Source organism: Manduca sexta, chromosome 19 (assembly GCF_014839805.1).
Source record: "Manduca sexta isolate Smith_Timp_Sample1 chromosome 19, JHU_Msex_v1.0, whole genome shotgun sequence".
Lineage (NCBI taxonomy): Eukaryota > Metazoa > Arthropoda > Insecta > Lepidoptera > Sphingidae > Manduca > Manduca sexta.
This window is the reverse complement of record NC_051133.1, coordinates 11,622,435-11,643,797: the sequence shown is the minus strand read 5'-3', so window position 1 is coordinate 11,643,797 and position 21,363 is coordinate 11,622,435. Positions and strand designations below refer to the sequence as shown.

The following is a 21,363-nucleotide window of genomic DNA, read 5'->3' as shown; positions in this document are numbered from 1 at the left end:
TATCTATTCGATTATTTTTATTTATTGTTTCATACGAGATTAGGTTACGTCAATAAATACTTAGTAACACCTTACAATTGTAGTTTTTCGGCCGTATTTTTAATGATATTCACAACGGGGCAACTAAGTTCTAATCGTAGTTACCTAAGTAATTATCACGGTCTACGTAGTATACAAAAGAAATTTCACTGACAATATGAAGCGAAATAGTAAATTAAAGTCTGCTTTATAATTATATTGCTTTTCTATCTAAACTCCTACTAACAATGTAGCTTTTATCATATTTTTTATGTTGATAACACTTGCACGGCTTTACCTCATCTAAAAATGTTATCTGTTATTGAATTCACGAATTATGTAAACAAACCCTTGTCTAGATATTTCACAAGCAGCTTGCACAGTATGTAATGCAAACACGGCTTTAATCTATTTGTATTTTAATTAACACATATATCTTTAAATTTAGACACAACCCAATTGCCTAAACTTGAAATAAACATATAAATTCGTTTACATTTTATTGAAATAATAATATAATGATCGAGAATCGACTCGGATAAAAACTTAACGAAATATAAATCAATCAACAATCAATTTATTACTTTACGAGGCCAAAAACAATTTGTTGATAAATGTAATCTAGTTTCACCACAGTTGCAACTTATAAGTGGATTAATATTACTTTCATTTAGGCTAAAAGTGAAACTAGCATGAAAAATGTTTACAATGATAAACATTTTGTAATTGCAATCTATTTTCCCGTCAAGTCTAATGGCTGTTAGTTGCCGATCTCTTTAGGACGTTATCTTAGAATCTTCAACACGGTGTGAACAAAAGACTTGTGCAAGAGAGTTCGTGTTTTGGGCATTACTAAGTATTCCTTGCGACCTCGCAAAGGTATCCTTTCACTGGATTAAGTGGTTACGTCACTGAAGAAGCCGCATGATTTATGCCTTCAATTTCGACTGTGATGATACAAATCTTAATGCCATATAAAAAGATGAAAATATATGTCAGTTTCTAAAAACATAAATATCTGTAATAAATAGTTGAAGATATGTTTAAATTGTTAACAAAGTAGAGAAGGTGTATGAACTAAAACATTTTAAACATTGGTCAAAAACTTTTATTAAAGTAGTAATTATTCAACCATGATGCAATTATTAAACTTTTATTTCTTTTGCAGTAAATATAGTCTTCTTTGTAAAATATATTTGCAGTTACGACAAAAGATGTTCTTAATTATTTTCCGGATTCTACTTTGACGAACTAGCCGTTGGAAATAAGCCAACTTTAAGGTCAAGGCCACAGACATTAATTCTAAGCCACTCTACTAACCTTAAAAACACGAGCAACATCGATAATTAATATATCGCTTGATCAATAACTATTCGAATATTTCGAATAATAAATTGATCAGTCAAGTAATTAAGAGCATGGCCGGAAGTTATAAGCGAATTTATTACTTGCCATCATTTCTCAGTGATTGTTAAATATTTTTTTTAGTTCCGGGAGTTCTAACTTTCCCTAGTTATTTACAACATAGGTAATTGCGTTGTTTTATATTGAATAAAAAGCTATATATATACATGATTTTTTTACCATTGCCTTTGTGGCTTAATTTCGGTCTAGTTAAGCCACGAAATTACGAATTGTTAAGAATAAAGCTTGGTTTAGGTAAACTAATATTTTGGACTCAAGTTTAGGTACATAGCCCAAGATTGTAATTTCTGTCCAATAAAGTATAGGCCATATACCCTGTCGGTTAGTGAAATGGAACAATAGAACATCATAGGCAGCCGGACAAACTGCCAGTCTGATGGTATGCGACCACCGCTAATGGACATGGCCATTGCTAGAGGGACCGTCAGCCGCTGGCAACCGTGAAATGCACCCATGATCAACCATGCATGTGAATTAATTGGATACATTTTTATGTATGGCAAAGCCACACTATATCCAGTTTTACATCGCGTAATATTTATTTGTACGACTATCTGATACAGTTTGAAATATTGAATGTCATCAGAGGTATAGGATGGCAGCTTAGAAGGTCGTGTGAATTGTCTTGTATAGAAAGTTCTGACGTACCTAAATGTATATTATAGAGTGGTATCAACCGTCTGCCTTCCATTTTTTGTGATGTTTTCTAGCTTATCGAATTCGATTCGTTCTGAAAATCAACAAGCATACCAACATCGAGTGAAATGATTGTTATTTTCTTTTGGGGAGAAGTGAAAAAATCGTCTATTACATATATATTTTTAGCCAACTATATTATTAGATAATTTTGCATATGGTATCTACTTATCATGCATGTTCATCCCAGATGGTATGATCCTTAATTTTTAATTACATTTATTGAGAAATACATTTAAATAAAACTATTTTTCGGATTTTATCGCGGTTCTCTATATCATTACGACGTTTCAAAGACTTGCAGCCTTCATTATCACGTCGTGGACTGAGGTGTTTCTCGTCCGAAAAGTCAAATTTACAATATCTACCTACCTTTAACAATTATATACTTTTTTTTTGAAAATTTTAGTTGTTGATGGTCCGATCTACGCAATTTGATCTCACAGTGTTCTGAAGTCTTGCAGCCGGTCTTTTGGATTTATTTTTTTAATATAATTCACACAACAATCTAACGAGCCGTGTTCCAAGTGATTATCTGAATATTATTTCCAATATAATCTACATCTGGTTGTTTATGAGGACACCAAAACTCACGAGTCCGTCCGCCATATTGTTGCTAGATAATCGCCACAGACGGATGAGTCACGACCGATCGCCAGATACGTTAAAATTGACTCCCTTTGTCAAGCCCGACGCCATTGCAGGGTTGTCATGTTTAAAAATCGAATGTTACTAATTTGGCGCCATAACTATCTTTGGATACTGTATTGTATAGATATGAATAATAGGTATTATTGTGTACGAGATACCGTATATTGAATATTGATACAGTAAATATACCCATCTATAATGGAAAACCAGTGTTAGTTTTGCTCTGCTTTTGGTCAAGTCTCTCGAATACGCAAGTTTCTTTAGATAATATCTTCTGTTAAATATATAGCAAACTTATGGTAAGTATAACATTTATTAATATTGATATGATATTTCATACAGTGTGACTACTTAGCAGACCGAATAAGATTATTCATCTAGTTAGTGAATTTTTATGTCTCTGGTTGACAGGTGCCATAATAAAACGTATAGGTATTTTAAATTTTCGATGCCCTTCCAACTCAACTTTACTTAGGTACTTATATAACAGAATAATCGGTGATATTATAAAAATACTTTTTATGTAAGTATATGCTGACATTTAAATTTGAAATTTAAATGAAATCTATTTTTATGTTGATTGTCCAATAAATAGGTAGATATCTAAGCTATTCATTCATTGTTTCATAAAGTATAACTAAGCAAAATAATAAATAAATTCATATTAAACAAATTATGCAAAAACTAAAGCAGGTATAATTAATTTTAAATTTCAAGATACTAAATATATAATTAAGAACTACCGTAAAGTGGTTAAGCACTACTCCATAATGGTTTAAACCCATAAACAATAATTGTTTCCCTAACAACCCTACGTCCGGTACCAATTAGTTTCTATATGCTATAGAGCGAATACATTTTATGCGTGAAACAGCCTGTTTTTATATTACATGAGAAGACGAGCTAACAGCTCCTCTGATTGGAAGCGTTATGAGTGCTTAGAAACTAGAAAGGAATAGTTTTTTTTTACTCTACACAGCGCTCGTAACCCTATGATTTTCGATGTTTTTTAATATAGTGATAAATTGCACTAATTACAAAGTCATTCCCTAATCGTTGATGACTCATCTTCGCCAGCCGTCCGGACCCAAGGTTCGCTAGTGGATGTGCCCTCAGCATGGTCATTTAATTTTTCAAGGGTTGCAAACGCCTAAAGTTATCACCCAAAAGTCCGGTGTATATGTATAAGCCGACCTTTGTCAGACTAACAAACGTAAAAAAAAATCTCATACTTACTTCATAAATATTGTTTTATAAATAAAGGATTACGGTAGTCTTTTAGTTTATAGCTTGTCGCATTCTTCTTAATATCAGCTTAAACCTTGATTAGTTTAATCATAGAATTAAAAACATAGGTATTAGCAGATAACGCGGCGCAATTTCTAGAAGCAACTTGGCGAGAATTTGGAATACTAAACACAAATTATAGTATTTACACTTCATTGTGATTATTAATTTAGAGCAATAAAAATGGCCGCGTGATTTAAAATTGCACATGATTACTCCTAATGACATACTAATAACTTAATAACTGCGTCTTATTAGAAAGTAACGTCCTGTGTTTCGCACGTTTAAGAAATTAAACGCTACATGTGAAGTAATCATCGATTTCGTTAAACTGAGCTTAACTTAATTACAGATACCAAAGTTTCTTGTACTATAAAGTTGAGAATATTGTAGAGTGGACAAGACTCTCTCATGTGTCATCGTACGTTTATGTTTATTACTTGTTTAAAACTAATATTAATACAACAAATGAGCTTTCATTTCTTGTATTAATATTAGTAACGCAATGTCAAAATGACCATATATATGCTTTTGTCGTGAAAACGAGAAAATCTCTATTTTTGTCTCTAGCGTGCTAGAAACTCTTATCTTGCAAATTTTCAACTCTACATATCGTTAGAGTGATTACTCTAACGATATGTAGAGTTGGTAGAGATGTTAATTTTATCCTAAAGAATGTAAATACATATGTTTTCAACAAAAGACATGACATCAAAATAACTTCAATAAGTTAGAATGTCACTATTGCCTAACAGCGCATGGACACACGGCGACGAACTGCCGACTTCACAAACTCATATAAATAACGATATCTCTTGTCACACACCCAAAACTTGTCCACTTAAGCCAAACATACCGCTTACTTTAGAACGTTTTTTCTGTAACAATTAGAGTCGTATCTAATAACAAGTGTTTGTAATCAATCCGATGTTCTCACGAGGCAGGGGCTGGAGGGGCGGTGCGGTGCAGGGACGGGGCATGTCGATCGGTCCAGATAAACACTTATTTATCACCTATCGCGGCCGAGAGCGACCGACCACCGTGATAGTCGTCTCACCTTCCAACTTTCAACTATGGAGTAATATGATAAAATTGTTTTAATGTGGCTCTGGATACCTGCATTTTGAGCCATAAATAGTCATAATTAGATTAACGTACATTAGAGTCACTCGTGTTTAGTGGATTTTCCGTCATGTAAGAAATCCGAATGTTATCCCGCTTTTTTACCTACCTATGTTTTTAGGCTTAAATCTGTATTGATTATTTACATTTTATTGGACGAATTTTGCCTGTAAATGAATGACTATAAATTGGTCTTTAAGGATGTAATAATAAAAATAGGTATCTACATCTAATGTTTACACGAAATAGATAAAATACTTAGAATCACAATCTCTATGTAGAAATATTTGCTATTATGGAATGATTACTATCTGGTTTATTATTAATAATACAGACAAAACCGTTTCGTGTTATGAACGGTATGAATATTTAGCTTTACATTAATAATTTGACAAATGAATTTTAAATTAATAAAAATCATCGAATAATTTATTATGTCCCCTATAAAAGGAAAAATAGGCGTTATTTAAATAAGTTTTGCTAATATGGGTACGATTTCCGCCTACGTAGGAGTAAAATATTCACGAACGCGTGGAGGTCGTTTGATAAAATATGCATTTTTTAGTAATTATTAACATCAATAGACACCGTTACGTCAACCATCCGCCTACGAAGCTACCTTGCAACGCATGTAGTATGTAATGTACAAAGTTCAAATCTACTAAATAATCTTTTTCATTTCTTCAATTTGCTACTCTATTTTTAAGTATGTATAAGTCTGATTTATTAAATAAATTAAATCTCTTATGCGATTATTCGAAATTTCGTCTGAGCACTGTGTGGGTACCATCGCTTTGTCCATTACTGCCACCTAGCGGTGCAAACTATTGTGTTTAAGTTGAAAGGAGATTGTAGTCCGTGAAATTACGGAGCATTATAAAACTACCTTAGCTAAGTATAGAGCTAAATAAATTGCTGGTAGTAGGATAGATTTTACATCCGCCCGGATAGCGACCATCATGTATAAGTGAAAACCCGCCATAGTGACCCCATTAATGGCTCGCAGTGCCTAAAGCACTCACCCGCAAGATCGTATCGTATAAGCCGGCCCTGCTAGGCTAACAAAAGTAAGTCATGTCCAAAAAAAAAAGTGACCCCATAAGTATAGCGCGCTCCTGGATCAGCCTGTGGATATCCGGTTCCAACAGGCCGGCGTAATTGTGTCAACTGCCGAGGGGTAATCATCTCTCGTCAGTCGACATTCTATTGGCCTCACTCCACTTACCATCAGGTGCAGTGGGGCTACTATACCGTGCCAGTATATAAAACAAATATCTCACTGCGTAGGGCATGACAAACCATCGCTATGCATTTTTGCTAGGAATACTAGGCTCTTAACATCGAATAGGTTTGATTTGCGACGATCATTCGGCTGTTAGATAAACTAGGACCCTACGAAATTGCTAACCTTTAAAGTTCTGACACGCTGAGACTTCATAATATTGTTTATAATACTCATGTTAACATATGTTTGACTATGATACGATGTATAAATAATACTATGTGATTATGACAGAACAAATGCTGTTATTGTTTGTTCTCATTCTCAAGTCTTGTTAACAATTATGCTATTCTTATCTATGTATAAACATGTTATAATGGCCCGCATCACGCTATCATTGAATGAATAGGTCGTAAACAGAAGTTAACAGGCTTTTAGTACTTCGATCTTTAGGTGTTAGGTATCTAGGTTAACTAAGCTAGCTAAGTGTATTTATAAGTATCTGTAATGAAGACAATGATTTAATAATACAATCCTCATTTAAAGATCGCTATTTATAACTCTATTTAGATCCCTAATTATTGTATTATAGCAAAATATAGACATTATGACAAATATTATATAACAGATTTGTATAATAGAAATCAGAATATTTATATATATTTATTATTTTTAAATAGACGTCTCTCAACTAAAGATTAAAAAAACAAAAGTTAAGCATGTCCAAGACTCGGTCGCACTCAGATCTCAGCGCGGGTCTCTGTAATTTAAGATGTTGCGCACGCAAACCTATTCATAAATACTCGCTGTGAGTTGTACCGATGTGTTTAACTACTGATCCGTGATGTTTTGTTACTTCTGTTATAAAAGCATGATACTACTACGAATATGCACATAATGTCTCTGATGACGACTATGGCTAGAGTCTATGAATTTGACCATATACGATTCACTAATATGGAAGACGAGAGGATGGCATAATTCTTAATACCCTCAAGTTTTCCTCAGGTTGTTAATCTTCACTGGCAGTAATTAGCACGCTGTAAATAACATTGAATAGTTTTGAAAACTCGCCTCTTCTGTCATCTTTGTATGGTCACAGATTATAGGTTACTACGTAAGTATGGTGTGCTATCCATCTCGGATAAACTTTCCTATTGCTTATCATGACACCCTTTTTTTTCTGAACTGGAAGTACTTTATACAGTTAAGACTACTCGAGAAGTGTTACTTTATGTCCCTTTTTTTGGTATTAGAGCACTGCCATGTGAAACCACTTTACCTGATGGTAAGTGGATTGACGCCAATAGAATATCATCTGATGAGAGATGATTACCCCTTGACAGTCGACACAAATATGCCGGCCTTTTGGAACACCGCCAGCAAAATGTTTTATTGACAAATAGTTTGGAATCGCTCCTGAGAATACCTCCTATAAACTAACTTTCCAATTTTATGTTAGTATTGATTATACCTTATTAAAAATAGCAATATTGCATTCAAAATGCATAACTACGATAGTATCAATTGCAACTGTTGCAATAACGATGTTTAGTATGCAAATTAAATAAATTAAATGCACACAAGGTGAGTGCGTGTAAGGTGAGACTTGCTCGTAAGATTTCAATACTAATTATTAATATGGGTCAGATCGTAAGATAGGGTATGGATTGGTACGTGCTTGTGAATACATGGAGACCTTGAACAAGATTGACGATTATCCTTTTTAGTATGTGCGTAAGGTGTACAATTTGCATATGTTAATAGTCTTTTTGGTTTAGCAGGCTTTCTGATCAGACTATATTTTGGAGTCATGGTTATTGTCATTAATGAAAATGTACTGGTCGATTAGCTTGAAGTTTCTTCGTTCCAGAAGAGTATTTTTTTTTTTTGGGAACAGCCGTGGTTATCACCGGGCGTACCCTGCTAACGGTGTACAAGCAATCCCCCGGCTTAGCAGCCCCATGATGAGTTGGTGGGCCCTACCGCTATCACTGGAGGCTCGGTAACCTCCAGCTAGACGGTCTTAGGGCCCGGGAGGAAGAAGGGAAGGGAAATGTTCACGAACCCTTAGACAGACCCCAATGTGAATTTAGCAACCGAGAGGCATACGCACGAGCTGTGCGCCTAGGGTCGCGGCAAATGTGCCCCCATTCATGGGCGGGCATTTGGTGTGGAGACTAAGCGCACAAGAATTGCCTCTCAGAAGAGTATATACTCGTAGCTATACAGAGAGAAGCGACGATAGCCTAGTTGGGTGTGGAACGGTCTGCCGAGACAAATGTCCGCAGGTTCAAATCCCAAGGGCACACACCTCTGACTTTTCTAAAAAATCATGTGTGTATTCTTTGTGAATTTATCGTTAGCTTTAACGGTGAAGGAAAACATCGTGAGGAAACCTGCACATCTGAGAAGTTCCTCTGTAGGAATTTCAAAGGTGTGTGAAGTCTACCAATCCGCACTAGGCCAGCGTGGTGGACTAAGGCCTAATCCCTCTCAGTAGTAGAGGAGGCCCGTGCTCAGCAGTGGGCAAGTATATAATACAGGGCTGATATTATTATTATTATTATTATACAGAGATCGTGAAAACATTTTTTTCCCTAAGTATTTTAGAAAACTCCCTTACAAGACCAAGACTTGGTTTTATTGTTCTGATGATGTCAAATCGAGCTATACGTAACGGTATATGACGGCACCACTATTTTAGAAGACTTAAACCTTAGCAGAATTTCGAAACTAGGTAATTTATAGAATATAGATTTGGTCAACTGGTCAACAATCACCAAACAGCAATATTTAATGACAACCTTCACAAGGTAAGCCTAAATACATAATACTCAAAATAATTACGAGTGTTTAGCGTTAAGCCGCTTAATAATTAATGAGCATAAGAGGTGAAGAAACGACCTCGCCTGCGACCGTTTCTTACAAATCAACATACGGCACAGGCCATCACATCCGCAATCACATTGACACAATCGTGTTTCTCTAGTTTTTTGCCTATAAAATAACGTTAAATTATCAGCAACAACGTTATTACGCACATGCTATTATAAATTCTATATGTTTAAAATAAAGTACAAATTGTATTATTGTATAAACGACCTCAGATATCTATACCACGTTTAGTAACAATTTCACACGCTATAGCCTTTTAATTGGATATAAAAATTCGATTGGACGTAAACGATTAGCATTGTACCATATAAGTCACGAAAGGTGGAGTGTAGACTATTTCGTTGTGTTAATTTGCTGCCTGAAAAGTAATTGAAGACACGTTCGCGGGTTTTGAGTAACCTTGCCGTGATTCGATAATCGACTATGATTTAAATATTCTCGCAATAGACTATCGAATTACATTTTTATTACGGAACCAAATGTTAATTTATAAGAATTTATGTTTTGGAATAATAATTTTTGTTTTCTTTCATAATTATGAACATATGAAGTAAATATAAAATGACAAGATGAAAGTTTAATTATAAACAACAAAAATAAACTGTATTTTTCCGCTCCATTTTATTTCGATCAGCATTCAAGTTCTACATAATATTTAAATCATTTTACCGAAATCATTGACTGTATTTTATTAAAATTCATGATAGGGTAACCGATATCAACCAAATTATCGATATTATTAATGCACTGTCATATTACCTTAGGGTAAAGGGCCTTATTGATGACGTGACGGCGTTTAAGTTAAAATATTTCAAGAATAGCAATTTATAAGTAAGTTTTCTGTCTCATTACGTTCTGATAAATTGTTGAGGATGCTAAAGACCGTGTAATATTGAAATCAGAGGACGGGAACCTGTTTATTGTTAACCATAGCCGCTAATAAAATTGCACCATCATGCTGTATGCAGCATGTGTTTAAGTAAATTGTGTAAGTTCCCTTTAATAAGTTTCTTGTAGCAGTTACTTTGTTGGACATTTTTCAATCGGCCGTGTTGAAAAACTTGATCTATTAGGTAAAGTAAGATTTCGATGCGTACGGGATCAATTCAATATTGCATAGAACCATAAACTGCAATAGTTAAATCTATATTATATGGACATTTACGTATTTTGATGTGACCGATGTTCCTGCATCAAATTCCGTTTATTGGTCACAGTAGTTTTGTATGACATACCTCTTCTGATATGTTTAAAGTCAGCACTGATAGGAAGAAACTACAAAAATCTTGAGAGCCATAAAATAAACTGCCATCACTTATTCCGCTAATTCTTTAGAGGTTTGCTATTCAGTCACACATGAAGTCATGTCGAATACACCATAATATAAACTTGATTATTATTAAACGCGATTATTATTAGAAAAAGCGACGATAGCCTAGTTGGGTGTGGAACGGACTGCCGAGGCGAATGTCCGCAGGTTCAAATCCCAAGGGCGCACACCTCTGACTTTTCTAAAAAATCATGTGTGTATTCTTTGTGAATTTATCGTTCGCTTTAACGGTGAAGGAAAACATCGTGAGGAAACCTGCACATCTGAGAAGTTCTCTATAGGAATTTCGAAGGTGTGTGAAGTCTACCAAACCGCACTAGGCCAGCGTGGTGGACTAAGGCCTAATCCCTCTCAGTAGTAGAGGAGGCCCGTGCTCAGCAGTGGGCAAGTATATAATACAGGGCTGATATTATTATTATTATTATATTATATTATTATTAAACGGTTCCATACCCATTATTAACCACAAATTTGCTTTCTATGATTCAACCCAAGTGCGGAGAATCAAAATCTTAGATCCCTTTCACATTAGTTAAAACATATCACTAACTTTATTCATGCCTTTAGAACATCACAACTGGCTCTATACTTATTAGTCCCGTAACCAGACAATTCTATATTGTTATCCTGTTCCATAGGGATGCAGTGCTGAGGCATGGGTCAGACGGAGGAGGCGAGCTCACGGGCCAGCCCGAGGCGTCGGTCGCCCGACCTGCCCCCTCTACCACCCCCTATACAACCCTGCAGCGGCTTCCTCGGCAACGTGAGTACTTACTACTTTAAGCACTATTTTACTGTGATTAGTAATTAGTTATGATCATTTGTGTTCGCTTGCGATCTGTATTCCCTTTACCAATGCTATTTTTATAAGTTTTTTTTACAGCATTTCAGAATACTCGTCACCATTTTATTTTATATCCAGCCGTCCCAAAATGAGGGTAAATAATTAAGTTCGCGTAAAATTTTAAAACAAATGTCAATCACATTAAGAATAAAATAATTTTATTCAGCTCCCGAATAACGAAGCAAAATAACACCAGATTTAAAGCGCTGATATTCTCGTTTAATGAAACCATGTGTGTCATCGAATCGTCAGCGGATTTACACGCTCCGAATGGAGTTAATTTAACATGCTCAGACTTGCATGACTAAAAGCATATCAAAAATTCATATTAAAAGCACATAACCGTATTACACTAATCCCTGAGCGTCGGAGGCGAGTGGATCTCGTGCCATTTCACACGCGAATGTTGTAACCTGATGTAAACAGAGCTAGAACAATTCTTTATTACATTTTCTTTTAAATTGTTACCGACGTTTTAAGGGAAGTACTATGATTTTTCCATCGCTGAGTTAAATGTCAACATGTTTCTGTATATTTAGAAGTTGTTTCGTATCGAAAGGATTTGCGCAAAGCTTCTTTTCGAAATCATTTTAACAATATTTAGGGCAACATAAATTTTCCCCGCATTCCGGACAACCGCACTAACAGACGTGTCCCGAAAATTCCGGATACAAGCACACACGCGAGCGCCACTCCATTTGCATATTAAGCAACATCGCTTTGGAGACCATCTGTCTTGCTTTGCCGACTGTCCGCATTACCGTCCGGTTTTAAACTTTAACCACTTTAACGGTATCAAGACGAAAGTGAGGTGTAAATCAAATAGCAGCGATGCTCTGTTGTCGCTTTCTGCCGCCTCAATAAGCCGCCTTGATAGATGGCGGACGCAACCGAAACGTTATGACTGCTCGTAAATCTAGTTTACAATTTGTAACCGCCATAAATTGCTGTTAATGCATTGTCGCATTGACAGTGTGTTGCTATAATCACATGATGGGGAAACTTGGCTCCTCGGAAACAATGTGGTTATTGGTTAACGAGCTGTTTCGTTTTTGGTCCGTTGTTTATGGTTAGTGATTGTAATTTTGCGTGTATTTGTTAGGATAGGGAAGGTCGTTTGGCAATTGACGAAATAATCTGGTGACATACTTTACCTATATATTTTTTATTATTGCCGTACTAGCCAAACGAGCTAGCGGTCCGCCTGATCGTAAGCAGCTTCCGACGCCCATGGACTAAAGCAATGCCAGAGGCACAGCGAGAGCGTTGCTTACCAAAATTAAAAATGTTAATAAAATTATAAAGTAGTAGAATATTTTTAAAGAACCTGGAATCTGTTGATAACACTCTCACAAAATATATCTTTACTGCACTCTTAAGCGATGCAATGTTTAGAGGCAGGATATTCTTTGTATTTCTATATCTTACTCTTTTAGAATCGGAACGGTCATGATTGGTCCCCATCTAAAGCTATTCATAACGTTCCGCCCACACTAAAATTGTTATTATACACTGTTAAATTATATGATGTAACTGTTCCTCCCGCAGGAGGTATCTCAATTGAAATGACGCTGCAATTTATTAATAATGTCAGATCTTGTCGCTTGTACAGTTGTAGACCGAAGTTGGCCACTATTATGAGCTGAGTAAAAGTACGAAACACCGGTGTTATTACGTATTCACGACTAAACTTCATAACTGATTCTGAAAAATATTAACAGGTAAGATAACGTGGGTAACGCTTGCCAAAATATGAGCAATTGGTATCAACAATATCAGTAGCATCTTGAAACTGCAAACTCGAGGGAGCGAATTCCTGATATAAGTACATCACGGTAGCGTCGAATACGACGCTAAAGAATACTTTATTGCAGTATTGATGCAAGGAATGACAAAGGTCAAATCTTTAAAAACAGTATTTCATTTTTTTGTTCCAATTGCCATAAAAAAACATTCTAAAGATTTGAAATACTAACTTCACGCACGTACTACGTATGTTTAGCCTAGAAGGGTATATAATCTGATTCTATAACGACTCGCTAAAACCCGAGCGCGGTGCGCGCAACTTGCAATTTATGAGAAGAGTCGCTCCCGGGGACGTAACTGATTATAGCCAGGTTCGCTTCCCAGTCCAGGAACGTCGGGGGATAGGGGCTCCGGAAATGAAGTAAAATATAATAACAGTTACAAATGTTAATATTAAAATTGGTTAACGTGTAAGATTTGGTGCTATAGATTAGAATTGAGTTTATAACAAACTTTTGTGTGTCGTTTTGTATTCAAATTATTAATTCCTTACATAATATTTATTTCACATGTAATTGTGTGGCAAAGTCAAAGGCAAGACCTAACTTTAGACCTGAACTCGTCCAGCGCGGCATTCGCAATTCAATTGATTGTATTTCAAAATGTATTATCAAAATTAAAACACGTAACAACGTTTACAACAGTTTTACTGTTATACAATTGCTCTTAATCCGTACCGAATGGTCGTGCAATCTTCTTACACCCATAAATTACGTTAGTTGCTTCCTCAGACGCTTAGGCCTTGATTAGGAGTGCGCGCGCACGTCGGCTCTCCAGGGCATCATAACCGATGGCCGACTTCCTTCGCCTGTTCTTGGATCCAGTTTTATTATGACAACACAATTGAGAATTCTAATGGATTCATGTTTATAAATTTTTCAATGATTTTCGTGATAATAAATCTAGGAGATATAAAAAGAATGTTTTTATTTTGAGTATTTTTTTAATGTTCTATGTAGATATGATTCTCAAGTTATTGTTTGGTTGAATTTAAGATAGATTTTTAAAGATTTCACAATGACGAAAAAAAATATTTATCCCAATAGATTTCGTATTAAAAGTATCGTTATCTCGTAAGCGCAAACCGTAAACAGTAAGTGATGAATGACGAAAACAAAGAATATGTTCGTTACATAAACCAATTAAAAAGACTGCTGCAATAGATCTCAATCATCCGGCCGTAATTATCTTTGAATATCTATGGAGCCATCTCCAGGGTTGCCAACCGAGGAAATCCGCGATTCGTCCTCAACTTACGATCTAGTTTGAATTTATGGCTCGTTGCTTTTTTTAACGTTCTGTGATTCCGTTTCGACAGTAAATGCAAATTTGTTTGGAGTTAATGTAAAAAATACTTATTTATATTTCGTTTCAAAACTCTAGACATTTCTTCTTATACCATTTAAAAGTGATATACATTTGTGAACTCATTTTAGTCACAAAAACATTTCATGTAACCGTTAATCTGGAACAATGGAATTTTCAAAATGCTCCACACGAGATAAATCTTCCGAGTATTTATCTCAAGATGGTTCGCAAGCCCTAACCGTCACCGCTGATACAGTATTACGAGGTTTATTTAACCGTCCTTCAGTACACAAGGCACTAATTGGCCGGCTCCCACTACCGTTAAGGCAAGCATATTTCGCGGACGCATCGCTGCCTCGCCTTTCCTCCCTGACCGACATACGCACGCTGGCTTATAGTTTATTTTTGAACTCATTAACATGACTTCCTTGACTTTCTACACCAATGTGTAATTATTTAACCCGAGTGCGGCGGGTTCGATAGTTTTTGCATACGAAATAATATATGGGAGACGACTTTAAACTTTTATTAATAATATGTAGGCTTACTTATGACGTCTTAAAATTCAAATAGTTCGTTTTATTTATAGCATAATTTTGTATACCTGTTAGATTTTTCTGAAGATAGTATTTTTAAAATTTTAATTGTAAATGTTCCAAAGTTTCCCCTTAGTTTTATTCTATAGAGTTTGAAAAATATATTATCATTTATAGTAAGTATTTATTAACACAAAAACTCACAAGCATAGCCCATCTCGTAAATAAGATTGATTTCTCCCATACATTGTTTATCCTCCATAAAACTTGTAAAGGATTTTGGTAAAAAAATACAATCTCAAATTACTCTTAACCTCAATACTTTGTTGGAAATGCTTCACAACAATGTCGTGCATTATTTGCGGCATTCTTGCATTGTCAGTTTTAGTACAGCATTTTCTTTTACGCTGGGTTGTAGTGCTGTGAAAGGGTATTATTTGTGAGTAATATTGGAAAACAATGCAGCGCTCCGCACACCTGACCTCAAGGGTACAATATTATGCTCATTTGCCTTTTATTTTATAGAAAACTGGCCGATCTAGCGCGCCTCGTCTCTTGCAGGATGTTAGAGAGCAAAAAGAAACGAGCTAGTATCTCGGGGCTTAGGGTTGCCTACTTTACGATGTTTTATTTAGAATTATTATTATGGGTTTTTATAAGAAAGTGTTTGGCATTAGAAATTGCAGTTAATTTCGAATCAATGGTTTTGTAAAGTTACTAAAACAATTAAAGAAGTTGTAAAATATATCAGAATGCATTCTCATTCTAAAATTGCTGGGAACAAATACGTACTCATAGGTTTATTATATTTCATAGATATTAATTAAGCTATGACACCAATCACACTATTTACTTTAATGACAACAGCGAAAAAATATAGTAACAAAATTACTCAGCATAAATAAATTAACCATTGCCCACTCATAGAAATAAAAACTCACAAGCTTTTCCGGAAAATAAAACGACTAGCAACCTTAATGGTGTTTCAGTTTACTTTTTGCGCAATAAAAAGCGGATGTATTAATATTCCCTCGCCGGCCCGCGATGCTCTATCTTACGTTCAATTTTTCTTTGTCAGCCGTTTGATGTAAAATCTTTCACTGAAATAAATATTTTTGAAATGTTTGCTCAATATGGTTAAATTGTTTATTAAAACAAGTTAACAATACCCTGGATAGATTATAAAAGGAGTGCTCAAATAATTTTATGAGTTCCAAATTTAAAAATATATTTTTTTTATAGTAATAAATTTGTCTATAGTATTTGTGTGGCCAGTAATATTCTTTTGAAATTAGAGTTGCTCTGCCGACTATAGACTAAAGATTTGTTGTTGGCTAGCAAGCGTTACCGTTTAGGGCGGACATACTTCAGACGTAGGCTTAAGTGTTGCTTAACCGCGACGACTGCATTCGATACGCGGTCTAAACTGTACATTAATTACAGACATACAATACGACATGTAAATTGCATAATATCTAGGTGTATTGCAGTCTAAAGCTTAGTTGGGACTATACTATTGTGAGTACATTCTGGTTATGCTGCTTGAAATCTTAGTCAGGAACCGCTGTCTCATAGCTCAATCATTTTATTTTTATTTTATTTGTTTAAGGACTTCTAACGAAGGATATAGGATATATAAGAAAAAGGTGTAGCATTTTCACTAAACAGTAGGACGTGCTACTTCAATTACAGTATTATCGTAAGTATGGTACTGAATTTTTTGGAATAGTTATATTTATAGATATGAATATTGCGTATCTACTTCACAGATAAAGGCGAAGCATTTTACTACTCACACACCAACACCTTTTATTCCGAAAGGGTAAGCAGAGGCGCAACTGCTACACCCAATTTCCACCATGTGTATTCCGTCCCATGATATGATAAGGGTCGAGCCTATTAAGTAGAAAAACTCGATGTCACTTTGCTCGACCCGGGGATCGAACCCAGCACTATAGTCGGACCGTAATACAACTATACCACCAATGCAGTTGAGGTTTAACTGCTTATAAAATCTTAAGGCTATTGTGTATGACATAACTATTTATTAAGTACAAGATGCCACAAAAGCACAAAGCATGCCAAATATCACAGCAGTTCTACAATAAATATTTATTAAATAGGGTCCAACGGTAAGGTTCGTCGCTCCAGGGTTGGCACGTACGCAAAACGCCAATTACTACGCGCTGAGCCTCGCGTCCATCCATCAAAGTCTTTCATTCGCATGTTTACTATAGTAGGACAGGGTTGGCGATAATTGTTTATTTAAATGTCTTATTCCTCTTGTTTTGAAATGTGTGATTTAATTAACCAATATGTAAAAAAAAAAAATGATAATTTAAAATTGTATGAAGTAGTTAGACCTGTGATTGCGTAGTTGAAATCAAAACATAATACTATTATTCATATTTTTAGATATATGTATCTAGTTACAATTATTGTCGCATTAGCATTTTAGACTACTTTTTATAAAATTTTGTTTAAACGTACATAATTTTCCATACTTCACGATTTTCTGATCTGTGATCTAGATAAGTAAAGAAAAACACTTCAGAAATTGAATTCTCTTATTACGTAAAAGTTTCTATACAAACACCTACATTGTTTACTTTTCTCATGTTTTTACCAACTGACAACCCTACATATGCGCATGCGACTATCAGTTCATTGTGAAGAGCACGTCCTCACTCCATCAAATTAATACGCGCCACCCTTTGTGTGTCCTCATACGTTTTACTTCATTTTTAACGCATTGTCAGATATGCAAGGTTTTTGCCGCTTTAATTGGTCTTTGCTTTGCGTAAAAAGTCGAATTGCAATCATAAGTCTTTATGAATACGATTTTATTTACGGGATAAGGAGTATCTCTTGTAATATATTTTTTTAATTACATTGAATGACGAGACGTGCTTGCTGTTCACCTGATGGTAAGCGATACGACCGCCCATAAACAGTAGTAACACTATCCAACACCTTGAATTACAAAGTATTGTTTGGTATTCCACTGCTCTCGCCATCCTGAGACAAGAGATGTTACGTTTCATGTCCAGTTACACTGGCTAAAATGTCAAAAAAAATCATGAAAACTCTTCGTGAAATGTAGGTAAATGAAGTAATAACAAATATTCCGACTGCCGTTAGCGGGGTGCGTTGTGTTATCCTAGGCCCTAATGTCTCATAAGTTATACTTGAAAGTGATATTTTCACACGTTAAACATTAAAGCGACATGGGAATTCTCAACTGCGACTGTTACAATGTATCGAGCATAAAGTGCAAAAAATATTTGCAGAGTACTCTAAAAACCTTTTAGCGGATTAAGCTTGAGGTAGAAATAAAACAATTTTCAGGGGCAGACAGCGTCCGCGTGCCACAAACGAAATGCAAAACAGGCTGCGTGTACTGGGCACTGCGTAGGGTTGCCACGTATCGATTTTACAGTTTTTGTAGATATTATGATTTCAAAATGTTTTACAATAAACTGAGATTTTTTTATGTGTCCAGGTGCTTTTTATCCGAATTTAAGTGTTTACGTATTTTTTTATTATCTGGTTACAGTTTGCAGGATAATAGTCAGACAATTTTAATAAAAATACTTAAAATTATTATCTATACAATATTTTGGACCAACAGATATATCAGTTTTTATTCGACCAAGAGATATAGCCAAATAATAAATAATACTTGGAAAATCCTCTTATCCTAAAAAATATATTACAATCCCAGAAGTCCCGTCCTGCGCTGGCAACCCTGCGCCGCGTCTCTGTGCAGTAATGTGGTCAATGTGGGCCAGCGCGGCGCACGAACCTGCTGTCCCACATCCCACCTAACCACTTCACCACTCGTACTACAGTAAAGTTCGTAAAACATCGCGATGGTAGGTCTGTTTGTTGGTACATTTTTTAGAAGAATATGCGGATTTTAATAAAAACTCAAGGCGAATAGAAGGATTTGAGATTGTCCTATTTTATTAAACATAATTCTAATTTAAGGTAGGATTATCGAAGTTTCCATTTTATCTCTATTGAATGGTAATAGTCTTGAGATGTCAGAATTTGAATTTGGAATCTGACGAAACTCATAATATTTAGACTAGGTTTTCACGCGAGCACTGGGCCCTTATTCTGTATGATAGTGTAAACGCGTAACGCGGCCGTGTCATGTTATCTTCGAGAAATGTGCGTGGAATGGTATTCTGTAAGCCAAATTTCTACAGTCCTAAACATGATGCTTTGTGTTACGTGCTTGTTACGCACTGTCAAAATAACGTGCTGGGGCCTTATTCTCTATCCCGCACGTTATTTTAACAGTCCGTAACAAGCACGTAACACAACGCATCATGTTTAAGACTATAGAAATTTGGCTTACAGAATACCATTTCACGCACATTTCTCGAAGATAACATGACACGGCCGCGTTACGCGTTAACACTATCATACAGAATAAGGGCCCTGGATAGAGAATAAGGCCCCTGGTTAGAAAAATATACGCGTCTATAAAAAAAAATAAATATAAGAAGGTTTAAATTTTGAATATAGAAGCAAGCGTAGTCGCGAACAATACACGTGCGCCATAAACTACAGCTCTGAACGCGGGTTAAGGCTGGTTACACCGACCGTTAAACGCAATTCCCATGTAAATGGTGTAATGAAATTAGTTAACCTTTTATCAGATTATTAGAAATAGCATGTTTAACATACAAGCCGTTTACTGTTTACATTATCAAGGCATCCCCTTCAGAACTTAAACATCCGTTAAGAGGTAACAGATTGATAGATGAGGGTGGCAGGATGCTGGTACAGACGCTCTTTGAATGGTGTTAGGGTGCTCGTAAAGGAACCTAATATTTGGGTGCAGTAGCGAAGGGTGAAATTTGCAGAAAGGGTACACAACACAACTTATAATTACTAATAATATGCATAAATGTGGTCAGGAAATCGTTTTAATGATAATTAGATTTGACATAGATTACGAAAAGGACGTCGGCACTAATCGGTTTTTTTCCTAAAGTAGGAAAAGAAATCGGGTTTTATGGACCCTTCGCTACTAATCGGGTGTTATTATCATTGTTGATTACTATCACAGAAAAAAAATCATTGAATAAGTATTAAGAACTCGTGCAACAAATTCCTATAAGAGACACGACTGAACCGGTATAGAATTGGCTAGAAATCACCACGATTTCCTTACTTTTTCATAAAAAATCACGAACTAAAATTGAATGTACTCTCACCTTGTAATTGTTTGCTACAAAAGATCTCATTGTTCTCCCTTCAAATCAAAGCGCAGGAGCAAACATACAAGGGAACAGAAACGGCGCCCAGGTCATACGATACTGCATATATGCCTGTATGACTGCTTCGGTGGCGTAGTTGTACTGTATGCGCGGTGCGCTAGCGTTCTGAGATCCTGGGTTCGAAACCCGGGTCCGGCAAAATGACATTTGGGTTTTGCTTTTTATCAGCCTGGAGTCTGAAATTTGTACCCGATATGGCGATGGGCTCGCTCCCTATCACATCATGGGGCGGGACACACTTTGCGAGGAGTGGGTGCCCTGGTTGCGCCTCTGCATACGCCTTCGGGGATAAATGCGTAATGTGTGTGTTAAGATAACCCTACACTTTCATCAGACAATGGTTCTTATTTGCGATACGAGCCGCTTTCACTGGCTCTCGATTGATGGCTACAATGTATCGAGATACGTTATCAACTGAACGACCATCACGCACTTCGGATTTGAGATGCGACACGGTTTCACCTGTAAACCAGCTGTTGCTATTTGAACCACTTTATTATGTTTTGTATCGATTTACCCAGTGACATTCATTCTTTGTGTTTTATATTTGGAATAAATAGTGGTGGAAGTAGGTATTAAGGTTTGTACTGGAATAGCTAAGGAAAAAGTGAGGCATTGTGTAATCTTATATCAAATAATTATCTTTCTAGTACTCTAAATGAAAGAACCAAAAGGTAGAAGATAGTTTTGTGTCCGATCGCCGGTTTCTGATGACGTTATTTTAAAAATACCGTTTCTCGATTTAAGGTCTAGATATATTTATTTCTAGTTGAATTTGTAGACTATCGAATATCCTCACCTTTTAATTTACACTCACGCTCTTTGTCAACGCGCAGGCAGAGGCGCAACTGGCACACCTTATCGCCGTACATATTCCGTCCCATGATGTGATAGGGGGCGAGCCTATCCCCATATCTGGCACAAAT

General features: G+C 35.8%; 1 protein-coding gene across 1 annotated transcript in view; it reads left to right on the top strand.

The window, feature by feature from the left end:
* LOC115440344 (leucine zipper putative tumor suppressor 2 homolog) overlaps window positions 1–21,363 on the top strand; it is a 102,705-nt gene that overhangs the window by 3,146 nt on the left and 78,196 nt on the right. Inside the window, exon 2 of the mRNA XM_030164601.2 lies at window positions 11,288–11,412. Within this exon, the coding sequence (XP_030020461.2) occupies window positions 11,305–11,412 (108 nt within the window). The 5' untranslated portion in view covers window positions 11,288–11,304. The remainder of the gene's footprint in view (window positions 1–11,287; window positions 11,413–21,363) is intronic.